The 22296-nt window shown below is 43.1% G+C and overlaps 1 protein-coding gene across 3 annotated transcripts in view; it reads right to left on the reverse strand.

The window, feature by feature from the left end:
• OSTN (osteocrin) overlaps positions 1-22296 on the reverse strand; it is an 80785-nt gene that overhangs the window by 46039 nt on the left and 12450 nt on the right. The window contains exon 1 of one of the 3 annotated variants that reach the window (XM_036388851.2): positions 12005-12093. The exons of 1 other annotated variant lie outside the window; for it this stretch is intronic. In XM_036388851.2, the coding sequence (XP_036244744.1) occupies positions 12005-12019 (15 nt within the window). In that variant the 5' untranslated portion in view covers positions 12020-12093. Of the gene's footprint in view, positions 1-2252; positions 2316-12004; positions 12094-22296 lie in introns of those variants that run through there. One more of the 3 variants, XM_036388854.2, reaches the window with a different exon arrangement.

A 22296-nucleotide genomic window follows, 5' to 3' on the forward strand; every position in this document is an offset into this window, starting at 1 on the left:
TAAAATAATACCAAAACCCTAAAACCAGAATTCTGTGTTTTATGCACTCAAAAGAACTTCAGTCAAAGAACTTCCTCAATAAACTTCATTTACATAACTTCCTTCATTTACAATACTCAGTCAGGTTTAGAGCAAGTCACTGCAATGACCTGGCTACAATTGCAGCAATAGAAGACACTGATTGCAACACTACAGTGTTACACATTCATCACTAAACATGCAACAAAGCATCTGCAGCCAGTCCCAGCACTCCAACCCCACCATTCACTGGAGCTGGATGCAGGCAAGGTCTTTACTACCATGACAGATTAGAAGGTCTGCAGGTGCCTAGCATGCCAAGAAAGCATTATGCTTTGTGCCACTGAATCTGAGAGAGGCGACACACATTGCAGTAGACTACTGCCATGCAGAGAAGAGGCCAAGTTACTCACAGCTGTAGCTACCATCCCACTCTGGAGCAGACTGTCTAACTAGGCAGCAGGAAAACAGGGGTGGATATTTAGCCAGTCCCCAGTTAGATGTATTTATAAGTTAAATAATGTAAAATGTTGCTTGCAGTATTAAAACCACAGAGTCTTTCCCACAGGGCTGTTGCTCGGCCTTAACACAATGGATCCATGCTCCTGCCTCAGTTTCCCTCAGGTGAGCTGGCTAATCATAATTATTGTACATCTTCTTATAGATAAAGTAACAATGTTTGAACTAAATCACAGTTTGGGTTTTGTGCAGAATTTTACACTGACTATAAATGCTGCTTCTACAAATGGTTCCCAAAACAAACCTGCAGCTTCACACTTCCTGTAATTCCTCACTGACTGGAATATTGCTTTAGCAATTATATGGATGCTAAATGAGGACAAGACAAGCACATAATTTGGGAAGGGTTTTAAAACTGATAAAGTCTGATTCATATTTTAACATTAGTCAGTCTTGCAGTTATGTAAACGTAAAGCAAAAGGATCCCTGAATATGTGTTTCCTACACAAGAAATTTACAAGAACCGTGATTCAGGATTGAGTACCAATGAGATGTTGCACAATTCAAACCTGTGTTTACCTCAGGCAGCTCTCAGCATGCAGTGGAGCAGTGTAAGGCAAATGGAATTCTCTCTTCACCCCTTTCACATGTTCTATACTGCACAGCAAATTTCACCCCCTGGATTTCCACTTTTCAGAGCTATACTCTGAGATCACTTTAGAAAAATATACAGAGGAATTAAACTCTAGACTTGATGGGCTGCTCCAGGAATATTTCCTTCCCAATAGCTTCCTGTGCAGTAATTGAAAACCCAGGATAGCTGAGCCCCGTGTTGTCACACTCAGTTGTGCTGCAGTTAATTGTTACTGCACATGGTCCCATCAGCCAGGGGTGGAGATCCAGGGACTCCTGATGGGCAAGGACACCTGAAATGGTCTGCTGGCAGCACAGTCTCTATGAGCTCTTTGGGATTACATGGCTCCTGCAGTCCTCATTCCCCTTAGCTGGAAATACACGGGACCCTGCTGCCAGTGAAGAGCAGGCACCAGAAGGAACAGAGCAAGGGAGATTGGCAGGGGCTGGGAAAAATGGGGGAGTCTTCTCTCTTCCATCAGACAGCTCTCCCACTAAACCTTGTCCCACAGCTCTGAGACCCTCAGGGAGCCTGGGTGATGAGTTAGAAAGTAGTCAAAAGTAATTTAAAAGAACAGGCAAAAATGAATGCTTGCAGTATGTTTGACTGATGGCACACTGAGGTGAGAACCACAGGAACGGGGACTTCATCAATTACATTTCCAGTTTCCAAATACACTTATTCTGCCCTACTAGATTAAACAATTACTCTTTGCAGCACTCATAAAAAAGTACAGGCTTTCCACAACTGTAACTGTACCTGCTCAGCACTCACATGTGGCATTTCAGTCCTTTCCCTTGATACCTAATGATCCAGCATCACACAGGCTGTTTCCAGGAAACATGTGTTTCTGCCCCTCTAGCTGGCCACAAATTAAAATGGGGTCCCAGAACAAAAGAAACCTGATCCATGAGGAAATTCAGATCCGGATTTGAATTCCAGTCTAAACATCACATCTGGTTTAAAGAAAATAAAATAACCATACACATATAACACATATAGAGATCTGCGCTCCCCTGCGGTTCCAGACCAGGGACTAGGATGTATTTTACCTTTATCCAGTAGTTTTTTAGATAATATATTTTCTATTAATTTCTATCTTTACTCACAAAATGCTTTCAAAGAAAACTGTGTATCTTACTGGGAAAAACAGGATAAAGCCGGGGAGGGTTCAGACGCCGTGAAAAAGACTCCATCCTCCCGGAGCCGCTCGCTGGAGGAAGGAGCTCTTTCCCCAGGACTGCCAGGCTGGATCATTCCCCCCTGAGGCCCCGTAAGACAAAACGCTGGCCCCGAAAGGCCCCGGCTCCCGGCAATGCCCGGCCGCGCTCCGCTCCGCGTGTCCCGCGCACGCCGCGCCGCGAGATGGGGCTCTGTGCGCACGGACAGACGGACACGGCCCGGCCGGCGCTCCGCGCGCACGGACAGACGGACACGGCCCGGCCGGCGCTCCGCGCGCACGGACAGACGGACACGGCCCGGCCGGCGCTCCGTGCGCACGGACAGACGGACACGGCCCGGCCGGCGCTCCGTGCGCACGGACAGACGGACGCGGCCCGGCCGGCCCGTGTTCCTAGTGGCAGGGAAAGCCGGTCCATCTAAAAGCTGGTTTTTGCATAAAGGAGGGAGCAGGATATACATAATACTCTTGTATTTTAAAAGGACTAGAAATGGCTGGAAGGATATGGAAAAGAGGAAAAATAAAGTCCAGAATACTACACATGGTGTATATGGGGGCTTGTGTACCGAACATTCCTTAGCTGTCCTGCAAAACAGAAACATGAGTAAAACGCACATCAAATAGCTCCATAAGAAAGTCAAGACTGGAGCAGATGTCTCCTGGCCCTCAAACAGGCTCCTGTGGCAGAGGCAGAGCCACAAACAGCCCCCTTGTAAAGCAGCCCCTTAAACTGCCTCCAAAATCTGCTGCAGATTCCACCCACACCCCACTGCTTCCTCCCAGGGGCACCTCTGCCTATTTCCTTGATGCTTGCTCACATCCAGGGGTTCTGCAGAAGAAGGAAGAGCTCAGATGATCTGAGGCAGAGCCATGGGGCACCAGCCCAGCCTGTCCCTGTCCCACTGGGCAGCTCAGCTGAGCGTGGCCAGGCACACACCACAGGGGGAGGGTTATTCAAACGACCCAGGCATCCAGGATGTGAAGTCCCACCTACATTTGGATGGTACCTTCAGGTGATTTCACATCTGGTCTGTGTGCAATAGCTCCACACTGGCAGCAATACAGAGGGGTGAGGCAGGAGAGAGAATCCCCTGTGACTCCACACTGCAAAAGAGACTGCAGGGGCTGTCCTTAGTGATCTCTGGGGTGCCTAGAGATGTATGCATGGTGATGAGAGGTTGGAGTGGGAGATAAGAGACCAAAGAGCACTGTAAGAAACATGAACACAGGAGAAACTTCAGCAGACACAGCATTTTTCTGTCACCGAGGCTGAGCCAGTAGGTGCCTCCCAAGGAGGTTGTTCAGAGTGCTCCTCTTCCCCTGGCAGCAGGGCAAGTGCATTTACTAATGAATAGGACTCTTAGAAAAGGCGAGGATTTTTTTTTCCTCCCTACACATATTCAGAGAAGCAGAGAAGTTTTTTTGTTGTTTTTTTTCTTCACCCCCCTCTTCAAGATTCTTTCATTTGTGATTTCTAATCATCATTCCACTCTTCTTTCCCTCCTTTTCTTTACTCCCCATTTGTGAGTCACCCCCCCAGGCTTGGCACCTCTCCAGACCAAATGAACTCCAGGAAGGTTTTTTTCCTCTCCTTTCCTCACCACCACCACCTTCTCCTCCCTATTCAAGCTGAACCTGTGGACAAAATAAATGCTGGTACTGGGTCATTGTCCTTCCCTTCCTCATCACAGGATTCTGAGAGAGAATTAAACTAATCTCATACATGGACTCACTCCTGGGTGCTGGCCTGGACTCCTGCCATGCAGTGGGATGGCATCAAGTGCAATGTCCCAGCAAAGTGTTTCTGCAGTGACTTCCCATGCAAGGGCAGCAAAAGGATCAAACTCAGGAGCTGATGGCTCTATATCGTGCAATGTCAACACAGTCACCACATTTAACAGCTTGCCTTGATTGAAAAGCTTAGGAAAAAAAAAAGAAAAAAAAAAGAATAAGAAAGCCAATCATTTAAGTGCTTCTGCATTGGCTCATTTGTTAATTAATACTTAAGCAAAGCATACCCAAAGTTTTGCTGTGATGGGAGGGAGGCTACTGGGGGTGGGAATTTCTGGAATTACTTGAGCTCTCCTCCTGTCTCCCACATATTCAGGTGATCAATACCTGCAGCAAGCTCCTAGGAGCTGGCAGTGCCTGCCTGCAGGGAGCCCAGGATCAGCAGCCTTTGAGTGCTTCACAAAGGAGGACACAACCATCACTGCCGCCCCTCAGCAAGAGGGGAAACTGAGACCTCAGAAAACACAGTGATTCCCACAGCCCACATGGATAAACAAATGGCTTACTCTGCAGCTTTCATTTCAGAAAATAGCAGCTCACTGCTGACAGCTCTGAAAGGATACTGCTAGGGTTCAACTGCCTGGGTAGCTCTAATGAAATGAAGCTGCTGGGCTGTGTGTGCAACTCCAGCACCCTTCACTGGCTTACACAAGGCTACTTCCATCCAAAGATGTCAAAACATTCAGCAGACAAGGCCACAACTCAGGAGAGTTTGTGAATCCTGTGAGTGCCATATGACAATGAGTTGACTTTGATGCAACACATTTTTTAGGCACTTTTAAATTAAAACTTTTTAGTGGGTTTTAATTGATAAGGTTAAATCAGCCTCAAGAACCAGATGAGCATTAAAGACAGAAATGCACAAATGATTGAAGATCACAAATGATTGAGTTTTCCATTGATGGGGAGTGTATGTAACACATTTCTTGTATAAAGTGACACTGCTTTAAGGCTTGGAATACCAAGGTGTATGCATATAGAGGAGCTGTGGTCAAATGCCTACAGTGGCTGTGTTAGCAGCATAATCCATAGGGGCACAGCCTGAGGGGGAGTTGTAGAGCTCTGCCAGGCCAGCTGAGCCCCTGATGCAAAGCTCACCTGCACAGCCAGGCATCCTGGTGGCCCTGAGTCAGGAGCTGTGGCTATTCCTCATTCCACACCACAGATACCCCCACATCCTTCAGCAACACACTTAACCTCTCCCTGCCACAGGTTCTCATTTCTAGGTGCAATACAGCCAAGGACACCTTCCTATGCCATCCACCCCCACCCTTTGTGTGCAAGCTGGCAGAAAGGTAAAGGTTGCTGGGAAGAAATAACTGCAGAAAAATTTAAGAGGCCAGACATGACCAGAGCATAAAAACCCTTCCTGATCCATCTCAGGCAGCAAGTGCTAAGGGAACAAATTCTCATTCCTGCATCAGTCTTACAGCTGATGCCTGAACAGCTCTGAAACAATCCACAGACAGCAAACAATTCCAGTCACAAACACCCAGGCACAAATGTCTAGGTGGTTTGTCAGTGAGCAATTAAATCCTGTGCTGGATAAAAATGTTAAAAATGCATCACATTGTGGCTTTAAATAGTCTCTTGTTGGAGAACTTGGTCTCACTGCCAACTTGCACTTGGGTAAACTGTTTTTGCCACTGCTGGGATTCGCTGAATGTCCATCAGGCAGTTGCATCACACACTGAATAGTTTGGCATTACCTCATGCCTTAAGGGAAAGGCAGAAGAAAATGAACTAGCAGCCTGTTTTCTGTCTACTTATTTATTTACTTTGGTGAGGGGCTTTTTTATTTGCTTTTGTTTTGGGAGTATTTTTCTGTCCTTTTCCCTCCTGAGCTAAGGGTAACTTGAGTGCACAGCAATCAAAAAATGTGGTGAGGAAAGTACTTTGGAAAGTAGTGGGAATGGGGAAGGCAAAGGAGAGAAGGAAAAATGTGAGTCAAAGGATTAAATCCAAATTCCAGTCTGGGACTTCTTAACGAAGATGGAATACTGACTAGTTGAACAAATTAAGGTTTTTCAAGGGGGTCTGGGGAAATGATTGGTTTCTATCCAAGCAGAAAATGTCATTCTTCTCCATCAGTACCAGAGAAAATAAGAGAGACAAAACACTCCCAACCCTGCTCTGAGAAATCTGAAAAGATGGGAGAACAGACAAGGACAAACAAGCAATTAAAAGGAAATTGCTTCTCTCTCCCCACCAAACCTTTTGTTTCTGTCCAAATGAAAGTGGAAAAAATTGATTAGGGGGTCAAAAGGAGGAAGAACCAAAGAACTGCATCACGTGCAGTGCCATGTGAAAAGAGACACTGCTCCACACCAGGGTGTAGGCAAAAACTTGCTGCAGCAATGGGGCTAAAGACCTGCAGGAAGGGACAAAAACTCACTTCTCAACCTGTTTGGGTTGAGCTTCTTCCCATCTCTGAAGCTTACTTTGACAGTTACAGTTTCTCTGCCTAAGTCAACCATAACATGACTGAAAACTCAGAATATTTTAACCAGTGTTGTTATTGTCTCATCAAGCCACTCTACCATCCCTTAGTGTGGTTTCCAAGGGGACAGCAAGCACACACAGACCAGCAGCTGCTCAGATCTTCAGCTGGAGTCCCTGCCTGCACAGCAGGTCAGCAGAGGAGAAACGTGCCCTCATCTCTGTCACTGCAATAGCTACTCACACATCCTACTCAAATCTGGTTTAACTCTGGAATAACTAATATCAGGCCAGAAAAGTGGATAAAAGGGATGCTCAGCATTTGTTACCTGCTGCCCTTCTGCCACACAGAGCTGCAGACAGCAACTTTGTCAACTTCTTCTGTAGCATTCACACAGGGACTTCCCTTGGAGCCCAAAGCACACTAGCTACACAGGAAAGGGGGAAAAACTCATGGAACACTAAGTATAAGCTTTATTTTCTGCAGCAGTACAGTACTTTTAAAGGAAGTAAAATCTTTGCAAGAAATCTAGATTCCCTTCTGTGCCCAGTGGTCTGCAGCTTCAAAGTGTTCCATCTATCAGCTCTGGATGGAAATAATTCATACCCAAATTATCTGAGAATTCAGTACTCACTAGGACTGGAATATAAGGCTAGGAGAAAATCATGTTAATAGAAGTTTTATACAGAAAGAGTGTTTGCTGCATTGGACCAGAGTGAGCACCTCCCTAAACAAGCAGCCTCCAAAATGGCCTCAGTAGCTGACAAAGCTCACAGATGTATGATATTTCTCCCTTAAATTCCTCCACTCTCCAAGTATTTTCAGCCCAGGAACTTCTCAAGTCAGAGGGGCATTTTCAGTAGTTGGTAACCCTGGCTGGATTTCTCCTTTCTGCACTTTTCCAGTCTTCCCTTGAACACAAGTCCAACTTTAGCCCCTACATCTTTTGGCAAGGAGACTCCAATCTCTAACACAGAATGTCTTTCAGGAGTTATTTGAAAAATCAGGCAGTGATGGACATGATCACTTGGTGGTTTGCAGGGCCTGCAAAATTCTCAGCTCTTTGGTAAAAACAGTGCTTAACACTCCACAGGTGGGGAAATCAGAACCATCTCTCCTGCATTTCCAAGCTGTCTCATAGGATGAGCTGTGGCAACACATACCAGGCAGCTCAGCTGAGCAAAACAGAGCAGCTGGAAACCCTCTCCAGACACCCCCTAATTCCACCTTACACTACAATATCCACCTGTGCAGAGCTTGGACAGTGATATCCACACAACCACGATAACTGTGAATCTGTCAGTAAAACAGTGTGAGAAATCATATCAAACCCACCAGATTTCTTGAGAAGCTTGAAGTTGGCACATTTGTAAGTGTTTCCTAGAGGTCTGCATATTTCCAAGGAAACCTGAGAGAAAGTATCACTGATTTGAAATACAACCACTCAGAATTTTGATGAAAGTGAGAAATCTAAGACATTTTGTTAAGCTCCACTTCAATATTTCAAACTCATGTGTGACTGCAAAAATGAAGTGACAAATTCATTGTGAGAAACACATTGGTAACAAAAAGGGAAAAGCCAGATGAATTTCTGCAAAGTGTGAAGGCTGTTTCCAGCATCTCTCCTGTTGGACACACATAACCAAGAAAGCTTTCTACAGTAATTTAAACTGAGCCAGAAGACCTCTGGCCTCATCCTTCTGACCTTTGTTTCACCACAAGGATGAAGGATTCTCTCTACACTCTGGTGCTGGAGAGGTTTATCCTGGGAAACTCCCCAAGCATAAGGCATTAGTGACAACAAAAGTTTAGAGGAATTCTTGCACATGTAAAATGAGAATTCTTTTTTATGTTAGACAAAATAAACACTTAAACAGTACTAACCTCCTGCACATCAGGGAACAGGCTGAGCACTCGTTACCTCCAACTCAAACTTCACTTGACAATGTTAGAGACTGTAATTTTTTCTGTTTTCTGTTTTATTCTTAACTAAAGCATTTTTACTGATATTTTCTATACATTTATCTACATGAGATATTCACCTTTTACAGTAATAATTTATATCATTAAGTGATGTCATTATATACAAGTGGCATCACAATCCACTTGCAAGTGCCATGTATGAAGACATTGCCCAGCAAGCTGAGGAGGGGCAAGGCAGTCAGTCTGGACTGAAATTTCATTTTGCCCTGCAAGCCTTCTGCTCAGTAACCCAGAGGTCCTGGGTAACCCAGAACAATGATGCCTCACTCCTATGTCCCAGGCTTTGACTGGTGCCACAGCAACAGCTAAGTCTGGCTGGGACATTTCCATTATACTCTCAGGGCTGGAAAACAAACAAATTTGTACAACGCACACAAACAGTCTTTTCTAAACTCTTTTAATGGCACTCTGAAGACCAGACTGTCAATTGTCTGCTGTGTTCTCAACAATTTACTAATGATAATTAAAGATGCTCAAAGTCTGCCAAATATTTCAGCACTCTATTTAACCAAGGAGATAAGGGTTCAGGAGGAAAGCAAATGAAATGAACTTGATCCAAGGAGGAGGTGTTACCTACAAAGGAACCCGTAAGGGCATAAAGATAGCAAAGGCAGAGTAAAATGTTCTCTAATCTGCACAACAGATACACAGGGAGATGATGCCAAAACCCTGGAATGAGATTACAAAAGCAGGAGAGTAAGTGGATTCTTTTCCTTTCTTTCTAAAAGATTCCATCCCAAAGAAGTTGCTTAGACAACGGCAACCCCCCACCACGCGATCCGTGTATGAAGGAAACCAAATCCATGCTGTAGTAACAGGAAGATCAAAACCTGGGTTGAGGTTGCTTTTTGGGGGTTTTTCCTTTGGCTGAGAGAAATTAAATACTCATTGCATGCCCATTTCTGCAGAAAAGGACCATATGGGCTGTGGGATATCGGGCATGCTGGCCACAGAAAACAGGGAGAGAGAAAGAAGAGCAGGCACCTGTAACTGGAAGTACAGCTTTGGTTGCTCTGAAGTTCTGCTGAATTAAGGGTGCTGTATAAATTCTTGTTGCCAGAGAATCATTTGAGGCATTCAGCTGACCCATGCAACAACATTCACTTGATCACTAAAGCTGTGAGTTCACCAACTTATTTTTAATAAGATCTACAGTGTCAAATTCCTAAAGGTGTGTCAACACGTGCAGCAAGCACACACCTGTCCCCTCGTGAGACTGAACTTGTTGCTTTACAGGAAACACCTTTCCTTTCTGAAGGTCGCCAACCCTTGCAGAAGTTCCTCTGCCATGATCCAGTGTGATCACATGCCTGCTCTCAACACTTGTACAGAATTTTATCAAATTCAGACTTTCTGCAAGCCCCGTGCATGCAAAATTGTACCTACGGCCTTCTGGCACCCCTAAGCATTAGGCTCTTTGTACTTCTACTGGCTTATTGCATTATGTTCTAAACCTGTTTACTCCCTGACTGGGCCTGTGTTTGGAGCAGCATAACAACTTCCCAACAGAAAATTAATAACATGGAGAAAACATTTGTACCAAAAGGCATAAAGTCTTGCTTTATACCTGAAGGAGCTTTATCTGCCCACCTATTTTCTGAGAGCATCATATTAAATTCTGCCTATTTCAGTAAGTGCCAATGACTTCAGTAACACCCCCTTGGCAGGACTATGTTCCCTTTATGTGAGGAAAATAGTAATGGTTTTCCAGCAGATTGCTCTCCACATCATTCTCAACTAGAAACTCAGTGAAAACAGTGTATTCTTTAATTTTCAAACCACACTTTTCCATCTCCAAATGACTGGGACTACAAACAAATAATCAGAGACCTTTATTAAATGTTAATTTTGAATCTGGCCATATCGATGCTCAATTAGCTTCTACTACTGGAACTACTTTTATAAAATACAGTCCTGCTAAGTTTCAGATAATTATATTTTCTAAAAAATTCAAATTTTTGTAGAAAACATGTAACAGTCAAAAGCAAATAGAAGCCTACTGCCTGGAAATGTCTATTTCCAATGCAGCTCTACTTTTAGTGTCATTTATCATCAAAATCTTTTAAATTAGTAGTAAATTAAAAACTCAGGAAGCATTTGATGTAAATATTTATAGGTTTGAAACCTTGCAGCACTATGTTCAGAGGTTTTGATGTTAGCACTTTGGGGCTAAATTGTCTTTATTTTCTCCACACTTTCATGCTCCCAAACTCATGTGAAGTAGGAGCCAATTCTCTTCCAAAACACCAGTCATTGCAGATTCTGTCTGGCCTAGTGGCAATAACTCCAGAAAGCAGGGGTGCCTCAGCACACAGCATTCCTTGCTCAGAACACGTTTGACTGGAACCAAGTACTTGGCTCGGCAGTGACAAAATCAGGACATAAGGTGGCATTATTGCCCTTCCTTAACTGTCTGCAGGGCCTGAGTCCAGACCTGCATGTCCACAGTGCTACAACATCGTTGTTTGGCATTCCAGAAACAGTACAAAACAATTTTAAAAGACCCAGTGAGAAAATCAAGTCTGTACCAAGATGCATTCAGAATACCAGACACTGCTAAATCCTGACTGTTTCCTGCTTTAAATTTTCTCCAAATACTGTGTGTATAAAGTAGCCTGACTGAAAAAAAAAAATAAAATAAAAAGATTGTTAGGCTTTTAGTGCATTAACTATACAGGACTTCTGAAATAACATTTTAAATGTTTGGATTTCATTTGTATCATTGGCTCAGTGTTCAGCTGTGATTGCCCACAGCAGGAACTCCCATCAAATTCATACAGATGCTTGGAATAAGAAATGAGAAAGTAACTGCAAAGGACACAGGAACATGGTTTGCAGGTTCATCTGTTTTCAGTTCACACAAAAAATTTAAGGATTTGAAGCTAATTTTTTAATTAAAAATAGCTGATAGCTGTACATTTCAGATAGAGGACTGAAACTACAGAACAGGGAACCAGCATTTCCCTGGTCTTGTCCAACACTTGTGGTGTATTTGGACTGAGAAACATCTTTTTTGTCTGTTCAGTCCAGCAAAAGAGAAGAGTAGCATGAGACCAACAGCCACATCTGAACATGTTTCCAGTTCCAGGTACTCACAGGATCTTGCATTCAATAGTTGGAAGCCACTACTCACAATAGAAAGAAGGGGAAGACTTCAAATAACACCAGCAGTTAAACACTGGAACCGTTTCCCACACAATGGCACTGTCCCCTCACACAGTGACACTGTCCTCTAGTACTTCAAAATCAGGGCAGGTGCCTCTTGGAAAAGGATATTTTAACCTCATTCAAAACCCCAAGTGTAGAGAGAACTAAGAGAACTGACAGAGCTATATGATGTCAGAGGCAAGGTGGCCCCTTTTGGGTTTTGAGCTCTGCAAACACTTGATTCTACAAAACAAAACTCATTGCAATATCCCCATATATCTCATTCATTGATTTCTCCTAACAAAATACATTCATGCCTAATTTTTTATTTTGCATCTAGCATGAAACTCACCAATGTCAGGTCCATGTCTGTATGAATAGAGGTTTAAAGATGAAAAGCTCTGCAGGTGTAACAGACTGTCACAGTGTTCTCCTCTGCAAATCTCAGGCCACTTTAACACTGAGACATGGGGGCCAGAAATAAGCAAAAGTGGGAAGCATCCAGTGAAAAACCATCAGAAACTCAAGACAGCTTTGAGAAGGATTTGTTTGTGCTTGGTTACCGTGGTGGTGGCAGTTGGGGTGAGCTCCAATTACATCTGACCCATTGAAAAGGAGCTCATCACAGTCCAAGAGATGCCAAGCACAAAGGTGCTTATTTAAATTTGTCTGTCTCTGCTTCCATTAATCATGACCTCCTGACAACTTCTGGATCCCACTTTCCTCTTCCCCCATCTTGCTGCAGCCCTGAAGGGCCTCTTTTATCAGGTCCATTGAGCCAGCAGCACAATCTCCATGAAAGCTCCCAGTGTGGCACTGGCTCGCTGTCAGACGTGGCTCCACTTCATTTCTTTCCAGCACTAAGAGTCCCCTGCCATGGTTATTAATCATGGCCTCCCTGACAGGGCACTGAACTGTCTGGAGATGAAACTTCATATTCCCATCCAGGGCTCCCCAGGTAGGACATGGAATTTGTTTCATCTTTGTGTAATCAAGAAATAGAGCACTGGGGGAGCGAATTAACCCCAACTTCAGGTTCATAAAGGTGTCCCCGCTCTGTTTAATTAAATCTGTCTTAAAACCCCCTAATCCCAAACTAAAGACTTAATAATGTTCAGGAACCTCTTTTTCCTTACAATATATTGGTATAAACTGCTGACAGCTTAATATTGAAATAAACATGCTGCTCCTGTACCTGACCTGGCCAGTGCAAAGACCAAAACCCACATGACTAAGGCCAGCTTCTCCCAGAATGGCAAGAGGACAGTGCACCACAGATGTTAGGTGTGTAAAAACCTCTTAATTTAGTGCTACAAAATGTCAAAGACGGGGAAAAACATTTAAAAGAGCAAAATAAAAATCATGAATGGAAGCAAGAACAGGGTGTAAGGGTTTGATTCTCTCTCTGAACATGCCAAGACCCATCCTTTTAGACTGAGGATAGCAAACCCTTACCCATGGGTTTGGGATAATACACTTTCCTTTGAGAGCGTTTTGAGGCACCAAACATCACTCCAGGTTTGTTTCATAGTGGTTAGAGAGAAGCTCTGCTCAGGCTCTCCAGATGTGGTGGCAAATCTGGTTTTGTAATTCCTTCTTAAAAAAAAAGTGAAGATTTTTTTCAGATTGTGATCAGCAAAATTCAAACCTAGATCAGAGCTTTCTTCCCTACAATAAAAAACAGGTGCTTGGATTTGGAATTTTGGTACCAGAAATGAAGTATCCTGGAATAGTGATCTCAGCATCTGTTTAGTCTCAAGAGGTAGAAAACCATAATCAACATTTTAGAAGACAGCTTGTGGAAAGCAGAGTGACTCTACATGAGACCTTTAAGGAGGCAACCACATCAAGAGAAAAACAATGTGGTTTAGCATCGGAGAAGACAGACAGCAAGAATAAAGCAGAAATGTACAGAGATGTAAAGAAGAGGAATCAATGCAGGCTGTAAGGAAAGCCAGTCCATGCCCAAAGTGATTTATGGGAGGCAGACCTATTCATAGCTCTCCATCCCAAATCCATCCAGGTCCATTTGAGGAGGGGTATGACTTGTAGTCCTTCTCCCTTCCTAAGATGTCCTGCTGTGCCTCAGAGACAGAGGACAGGGAGAAACGTAGAAGACTTGGACACAGCAAACCCTGTGTCCCAACAGAACGTGGAGCAAATGGAAACGGTTTCCACTCTTTCTTTCCCTAAGAGGATTATGTCAGCAGGGCCTGCCTGGCGTCTGCAGCAGAGCTCAGCGCCAGCGACCAGGGCAGCCAGCCCTACCCTCCTGCCCAAGGCTTTCATTAAGACTTTGGTTCCCCGTTGCTCACATGGTGGCTTGCACGTGCTCCCTAAATATCCTGCATCCACCTCCAAAGTATTTGCTGATATAGAAATCTCTTCCTCCCCCTTTGCCCCTCCTCCCAAGGACCTGGGGCCACAGCACAAATCACCATCCTGCTGAGAAATTTTCATTACACAAGGATGGGACAGAGGACTCGAGCTGAATGGGTATTACCAGAGAGGCAAGGACCTTATAACTGTACATGGTGTCTGCTTCTGTGAGCCTGACATCAGTCAGCTGAGGGTGCACATAAACCCTGCAGAGCCCAGCAAACAACCCCTTCTGCTCATGCACTGCCCCTGACGGGAATAACCAAAGGAGTTCCTGCTCCTGACCAGCTCTGGGTGCTCTGCTCTGGCTGCAGAGCCACACCACAGGTTGGCATCTTGGACTTCTCTCATTGTTAAGGGGTATTTCAAACCTTAGAATTAAATAAAAATCCTGAAACCCCAAAGACAGACCCTTGTAACTTCTCTTTTGCAACCTGCCTTGCCCTCAGGCCTGTCTCTGCCCTGCATCCTGAGACAGCCAGAACAGATCCAGGGGGGTGAGATCCATTTGGCTCAACATAGGCAGGTCAAAGGACAGTCCCAGCCATTTCAAATAACACCACAAATCTTCAATCTAGTTTTGAGATGAAAGTGAGGGATTTTCACCATTAAGCTCAGGGGGGAAAAGCCAGGATCCTTGTGGTCAGTCACACAGTTAAATACACCCAGCTGCAAAGAATGACATAGTGTGGTTAGAGAACCTGCAAGTGAGGATGGGTTTTCCCATATATTTAACTCCCCAGCATCCCAGCAACAAGGGATCGCTCTACCTGTCTCCAGGTAACACTTCCAGCAGAATCAGTCAAGGAATCTACATGGAAACCAGCTCAACCCTTTCATCTCATTTCTCTGTTACCAACTTGAACAAAACCAAAATAAAGAGTTGCCTCTGATTGTACAGAAAAATTAAAGGCAATTCCATGTACAAAACACAGCATATAAAATTGCATATACTGCTTCAGAATAATCAGCACATGTCAAAATCACTTAAAATCCCATTTGTTTAAGAGCATGGATTCTGGCTTCAATTTTATGTTACTTGTTTCTGAAGTAGCACCTATGGGTCAAGGCAGGAACCAAAGCATCAGACAAGTCAAATGTACCATCTAATCAGAACTACCAAGTTTTTCTCAGTGTTTCTCACACATGATACCCGCCTCTACAGATGTTCAGTAAGAAAGCAATAAGGTGATCATAAGCTGGGATATTTGGAAAGAAAAAATTTTTTCTAAAAACAAATAATACAAGTCTTTTTTATTAACCCCTCTCAATCAGCTGGAAAATAAGAACTACCTTTACTTCAGTGTCTTTCTTTTCTTTCAATCTATCCCAATTTGCATTCTGTCACTGGAGAGGTCATACTTAGTTCCTTTTTAATTTGAGAAGGCTTGTTTTTTCCCCTCTTTCCAAAGACAGAAAAATTTGGAGAAACCAAAAACCTTTTATTTTTGAGGAGGGATGAGCCTGTAAAGTGTCAGATCAGGTCCAATAAGTTATCTTTGAATTTCTATGCAATACACATGGAAAAGTCAAAGACTAAAAATATTCATGTTTCATATTTAAGTCACAGAATATTGAAGAAAATCTATTTCCATTTTAAAGCTTATATTATATTGTATTTTTCATTTGATTCTTCTTAAAGCTTTAAATTTCTTTTTTGCCAAAATATTCAAAGAATGACCCCCTCCAGAAGCATTTAGGAAACCACATATTTGTAAACACACCACTGCTGGAACTGTCACAGCAGCTTCACCAATCATATAATTCATTGGGCTACCTGAAGTCCTCCTCTTTTCATAACCATTTAGTCCTTTAGCAAAGAAATATAAAGGCTGTATAAGCTAATGCCTGCAATCTAAGCTGCAAAGCAAGTCTTAACTCCAGGTTTAAATTAAGGATCCAACTTTTAGCAAAAAACCAAATATCCAAGCAACAGCTATAAAGATGATAATCTGACATATTTTTAGGTATCATGTTACCTATACATGAACATACACACTGCATATAAAGGTGTGGTACAAACTACTGATATAAAATGTAATTCCCAAGTGACTGGCTGCAGCATGCCTGTAACCCAAGTCTTAAATATAAGAGAGCCTCAGTGACAGAAGTGATTAGTGATTGCCTGAGGTGGCTTAAGGCAGTTCCACTTGCATCTCAGATGGGCAGCATGTTTTCCAGAGCACAGGCTAATGCTGCCATCTCTTTGGGATGTCCTTGTCTGTCCCAGGTGGCAAGAAGCCCAAGCAGAGCCAGTCAGGACAGCCTGGACAAGAGCCATAGGCACAACAGGTCCTGGGGCTAGGGCAGAGCACACCAGTGACAATCACTTTTGCTGGCTTTGAGCACTTCTGAGACTCAGCCCTGAGCATCCTGGCACCCTACATCTAAGGCCCAGGCAGGAAATAATGCTTAGAAAGGCCATCCTCAAGTCAGCATGTGGCATTGAAGGGTTCAGCTTTCTGATAAAAAACTCTGTTTCTGGCCCTTCATGCATTCCTCTCCAAATATGTATCTTGCAAAGTCAGTGGAGAAATCACCTTGAAATGTGGTCTGCCAATCTAAAAACATTTAAGAAATGACCACAAGAGCCACTACTAACTAAAGCCCACCAAAACAACGGGATCTTTTTAAAAACATACAATTATATATGGTTAAGTGTGTGCAATATATGCATAGTGCCTATGTCCAATTCCATTGTATTGTAAGCAAGTACCTGTGCCATAAGGGAAAGTCACCAGGATGAACCTGCATCGTGCACAGCACTAGATCCTGCTTTATATGCACAGATCCCAGTGCAAAGGCAGATGGAGGGGCCAGTTGTGTTAAACCCAGGTGATTAGGTCACAGGTTTGCAGTTTTGTTTTGTGTTTTCTTTACCAGCAAACTGTCCATTAACTTTACTGAGAGCAGAAAGCAAAAGGAGAGGAATTTGTGAAGTTGGTAGCCCATATGGCTGGTGGGGAGTTAATCTGTGCCTAAGCAGCAGGTAGCATGAGCCAGGCTGTCTGTTGGGGTTGTTAGTAACCTAGGGGCAGATCATGGAGCAGCAGGGAACAGGATAAACTCAGCCTATAAATACAGTCAGGAATGTGGCAGGAAATTATTTCTGAAAACATACTCTGAAGCATAATAGCAACGATCAGACGGTCAGGCTGTGTGTATGAAATCTATCTGGACTCAGGGCACACAACAGGAGTGCACACAAGGGTGTGATAAAGCAGATTGGGTGGATACTCCTGTGTCCATACATGCATGTTAAAAACAAACTCTGCTCAGAGAAAAAGTGCAGGCACACCAGAGTATAGCTAGACAAACATTGCTTCCCCTACCATTCTAAGCAAAGGAGAATAAGTTATTTGCTTATGTTTCATGCAAACCATCTGCCAAACAGCTTTATAAAATTATTCATTATGTCAACACTAAAGAACGAAGGACAGAATTAGCAGAAATTGCAAGGTTCAAGGAAAAGAATTTTTTTTTAAGTGAAAAAGTCATGAGGCAAGCCTCAGGTCATAAGAACAGCACAGGACAAAGCCTTTGCACCCCAAGTACAGACTGTGACACCAGGCAGGGAGCAACATGACAGAAAACCAAGAACCAGGTGGCACCAATGGACACAGCCTGAGGCAACGGGGAGGAGCTTGGCAGGTCTACACCAAAAGAAGCAGGAAATCTAATTACCTTTTTAATTTAATTTTTAAAATGTCACTCAATAGGAATTTTGATGCTCCAAGCTTTTTCAGCATTCAAGACAACAATAAGACAGCCAACAATTGTCTAGGCTGTAACACTTTATTTTCAACCATCTTTTTTAACTCATCAGTGGCATAACTTCAGAAAACATTAACTCTCCAGCTATTGCCAACTTTAGGATAAGAAATAGTACATATTGGACACTTCAAGCAACAGAACACCACACAGCTGGGTAGTCTGCCCTCATTTTGAGGAGAAATGGTAAATGATAATCAAATAATCTTTGTGAAAATGTAGGTTTAACAGCACCAATGGACCATTTAGCTCTACAGCCTGTCTTCTGCTGTGGCTAGCAGAGGTTGTCTAGGAAAGTTTGCAAGAGCAGGGCACTGCTTCAGCCATATACTCACCTATTTAAGAGGCATTTCAAGTTCAAGAACTTCCAGAAGCTTTATCTTTGTATTTATTACTAGTGATCAGTGCACTAGCAGGACTTTATTTTAGCTTCAGCAAAGAGCAGCCCTCTTTACTGACCATAACAAATTGCAAGGCAGTTCAACTCAGAGGGAGAGACTCAAAACCTCCCATCACAAGTGAGAGCTATTCTTCCCCAAACTTAAGCACCAGAACAAATCAAACCTGACAGATGTCATTTGTATTACATATTAGGGCACTACAGGAAAGCCAGGGCCCACCAGCAATGTGTGCTTTATAAAGAGCCCCAGCACAGACTGCATAGTTAAAAGAAGAGAAAACAAGCAATACAAAATTATTTTTATGCAATGACTGATATTCTTTGAGACCACTTGGAAACAAAATTTGTCTGAAAGTAGTAAAATGTTGAAAAGTGAGTGAAAAAGCAGATTGCTTTTTTAAATAGGAAAGGCTGCACCTTGCCTCAGGTAAGCACTAGAATGCTATTAGGTCCATGTTCAAAGTCAGGCATCAGGAAAGTTCTAACAGAAATTACATTTCTCTAGATTAATGCCTGTTCCCAAAACTGTAGGATGACACCAAAAACAACAGAAAAGAGTTTATCTTGGGAATACAGATGAGCTTTGGATGGGTATTAGATGTAAATCAAACCTTAAAGGGAAAAACAGGTCAACCTAAGTGTGAAAAAAATCTTAAAAGAGGTTCTCCCATGACCTTTGGTCAGAAATGGACAGTATTTTGCATCTAGCAAATAGGAGGAATGGAGAGCCAACGGCTGGGCAGAAGCACTGCATGCTACTCTCTGGATAACCTCTGTATCTGCCCACCAAGTGTCAGAGGTGCTTGGCCCAGCACAGAAAGACACTGTCATGCATTTCACTTGATCTCAGCCACCTCTCCTCTCTTAAGAGGGGAAGTCCTGCTTAGTGTGAAAGAACCTTATCACAGTCTCCTAGAGAAAAGTGCAAGACCTCAGTCTTTAGTGGATGAATGGAGTAGATCTGAGCATTCCTTGAACCTTAGCAACTGCAGGGCAACCCCATGTCCTTCACTGGCTCTGCACACACTGCCAACCCCGTCCCAAAGATCAGCTTTGGGATGCAAATCCCCTGAGCAGAGCACCTCTGGAGCTAATTAACACATTTACACATGAACTGAAGGTGAACACTTTTCCTCTTCCTTAACCATCAGACTCTACCTTGGTCACACAGGTAAGAAAGACTGTGTTAAGCATCATCTGAATTTCAAGATGCATTTGGGATTCAAAGCAAATAAACTGCTGCTGAATATTCTTTGCCTCACAAGGGTTTTTCGATCAGTCTTCAAGCTCTGTTTTTCTGCTTTTCTTCAGGTTCAGATATTCTACATAAATTTGTTCCTACAGAGACCTCTCTAGTTTGTTACCTTTAATTCCCACAATCCTTCTCCAGTTCTATCCTAGACCTGCAGCATGACCTCAAAGATTCCAGCAGTCACAGATCACAAATACTGACATACTGGTCTTGAATTCAAAGTGAGATTTCTTCCAATACTTCAGTTCATATATGAAAAAAAGCCTTCCCTCCTGCATTTGCTTCTCTCCTTTAACCATCAGGCCTGCAACAGGTCAAAATATTTCTCTGCACTGAGAGCCACAGGTGAGCAAGGAAGAGAAAAGGAGGTTTCTCTCTTCAGAGAGAAGAAGGCGGTAGGAGCTGCCTGCTGGTCCTGGCACTCAGGCAGTGTGGGGGCAGAGTTCCACCTTGTATATAAGTTATTTCATCAAGTGTCTCAGCTGACCAGCTGTCTCAGCTGCTACTGACCAAAGAAAGACAACACTGAGATCCCAAAACCTCCATACTGACTGCACAGCTCCCATCTCTGATGGGCTGAGGGTGCTTTGCACTGCTCAGTTCTTTAAAAGGCAAATTGAAAACTGTCAGTTAATGGGGAGGTTTTGTGTGTGCTAATTATAGAACACAAACCCTCATTGTCTCTGTCCAAGGCTGGGTCACACTCTTGTTACAAAGCTTTTGTAACTCTACTAATGCCTTTAATATAAGCTCCTATTAATTGCATAGTCAATTCCTAAGCCCAGTGCTACTGGGTTGCAGTAGCCAGGCAGCTGACTATAATTACAACGTGCTTATAGTGTGCTTAACCTGCATTTATAAAGCATGTTAATTCTCATGATTCTGTTTTAATTTGGTGCAGGATTGACAGCCTTTTAGTTTTACTCCACAGATCAGACTGAGCAGAAGCAGCAGCCAGGTGAATATGCCATGCTGTCCATGTGGAAGGAGGTGACCAGCACTTCATCCTCCCTTGGGTAACTGGAACCACACTGTCCCTTACAGCTCTCTGCAAGTTAGTTGTTTTTTCCTTGCACATCCTGGCTCATTAGAAACCTTTATCTCCAAAACAGCCACCCTTGCAGAAGGCACAAGAGGGAGTCCAGGGCAAACAGGAGCTCCTGTGAATGTCAGCACTAGTAAGGGATCCACAGCCTCCAAAAGAAGAGTTTCCCTATCCATAAAGGCCCCAGTTCAGGCCACCATGCAATATTTAAGCAATTTTAGAAACTAAATGAATTTTTTCCTCAACCATTTCAGACCAAGTCTGGACTCTACAGGTGAAAGCAGATCAAGGGAAACACTGCTTTGTCCATTTGCTTTTTTGTCTATAAAGAAAACCTCAGAGAAGCCCTGATAAAAACCAGAATGCTGCATAAATTGGGATGGAAGCCAATTCCTCCTTTACTCTGCTGGCTGTCTGCCCCATGAATGTCCATTTTTGAATGACTCAGGGGCACTGAGGCATTCAGGTCTTCCTGGTGCTACTGCCATGAGCTGCACTAGGCTCAGGGAGCTCCGTGCTTATGAGGGTGGGCCACTCACAGCTGAGATGTGCTCAGACCTCAGGATGACAACTGTGGCTTGGCTACATCCAGCACTGACTCCATTCCCCTGACATTCCAATTAGCAGGTGGCTCCTACCTACAAAACTTCTCCTGGGTAACAAACTCTCTTTGCAGCAGGGCCCAGTCTCACCTTCCCTCCTCCCCCATCTTCTCTTGGTTGTTCAGCAAATAATAAATAGCAAATGGACAATAGAACAACTAGTGATTTGGAAACCATGAAAGAAGAAGAAAAACGTGGTGTTTTCTCTGAAGAAGATTTAGAAAGGTATCAAATATAGGAAATGCTGCTGAAAGAGGTAAGTGAATTTATTTTATGCTCAAGGAGTGCAGGACATGAAGCAATGAACTTAAGTTACCACAAATTCAATATCAAGGAAAATCTCTGCAGTAAGAACAGTGGCATGCTGGATTTGGTTGGCAAGGGATCTTCCATTCTTCTGTTTTCAAGAGCAGGCCAGGTAAACACCCATCAGACACAGCTCAGCTAAAGGGCAGCTCATTTTACAGCATGCAGAGACATGATGACTTACCAGGATTTCTTACAGCTATCTTTTTAAAAACTTTTTAACCTTTATTTTACCTTCCTTTGCGTGTCTACCCATTTCTCTCTTATTAGCTTTTTCTTTGGCAATAATAGTTTTAAATGGGAACACACACCCTTATTTAAGGACTTAATACCAATATCCAATCTTTCTCATTTGTGTTTCCCCTCTTGAAAGAGATATAAAATCCCTCTATCTATTCATGTAACTACACTGATATATATTTTCAAATCAAAATGTTCTTTGGAATAAAGTGAACTTATGTAAACAACACTAACATAAAAAAACTTCTGTTAACAATAGGCTGTTGTGGAAAAAAATTCACTGTTTTAGAAGACAGTTTTCAGCAAAAAGGATCTTTGACTTATGTTTTCAAAAGAAAAAATAAACTTCCTAATTTGAAGAAGTTATTTCATTGTTCCTTGTATGATTCTCTCAACATTTCCTGCATTGAGCTCTCCATTAACATATTATTTTTATTTCTCTTCTTAGGTATTTTTCTAAAAACAAAGGCCAGCAAAACCTATAAACTGAAAGTGTTTATATTGGATATTAGATCACTGCCCATGCACACGAGCGCTTGTTTAACACATGCTCCAGCAATAATATCTCAACTTTACAAATTCAGAGCCTGCTTAATCTCTGTTTAACAAAATCCAAACAGGGAAGCCCTGTGTCCCCAAATGCTGCTCT

The sequence above is a fragment of the Molothrus ater genome, chromosome 10 (assembly GCF_012460135.2).
Source record: "Molothrus ater isolate BHLD 08-10-18 breed brown headed cowbird chromosome 10, BPBGC_Mater_1.1, whole genome shotgun sequence".
NCBI classification, from domain to species: Eukaryota; Metazoa; Chordata; class Aves; order Passeriformes; family Icteridae; genus Molothrus; species Molothrus ater.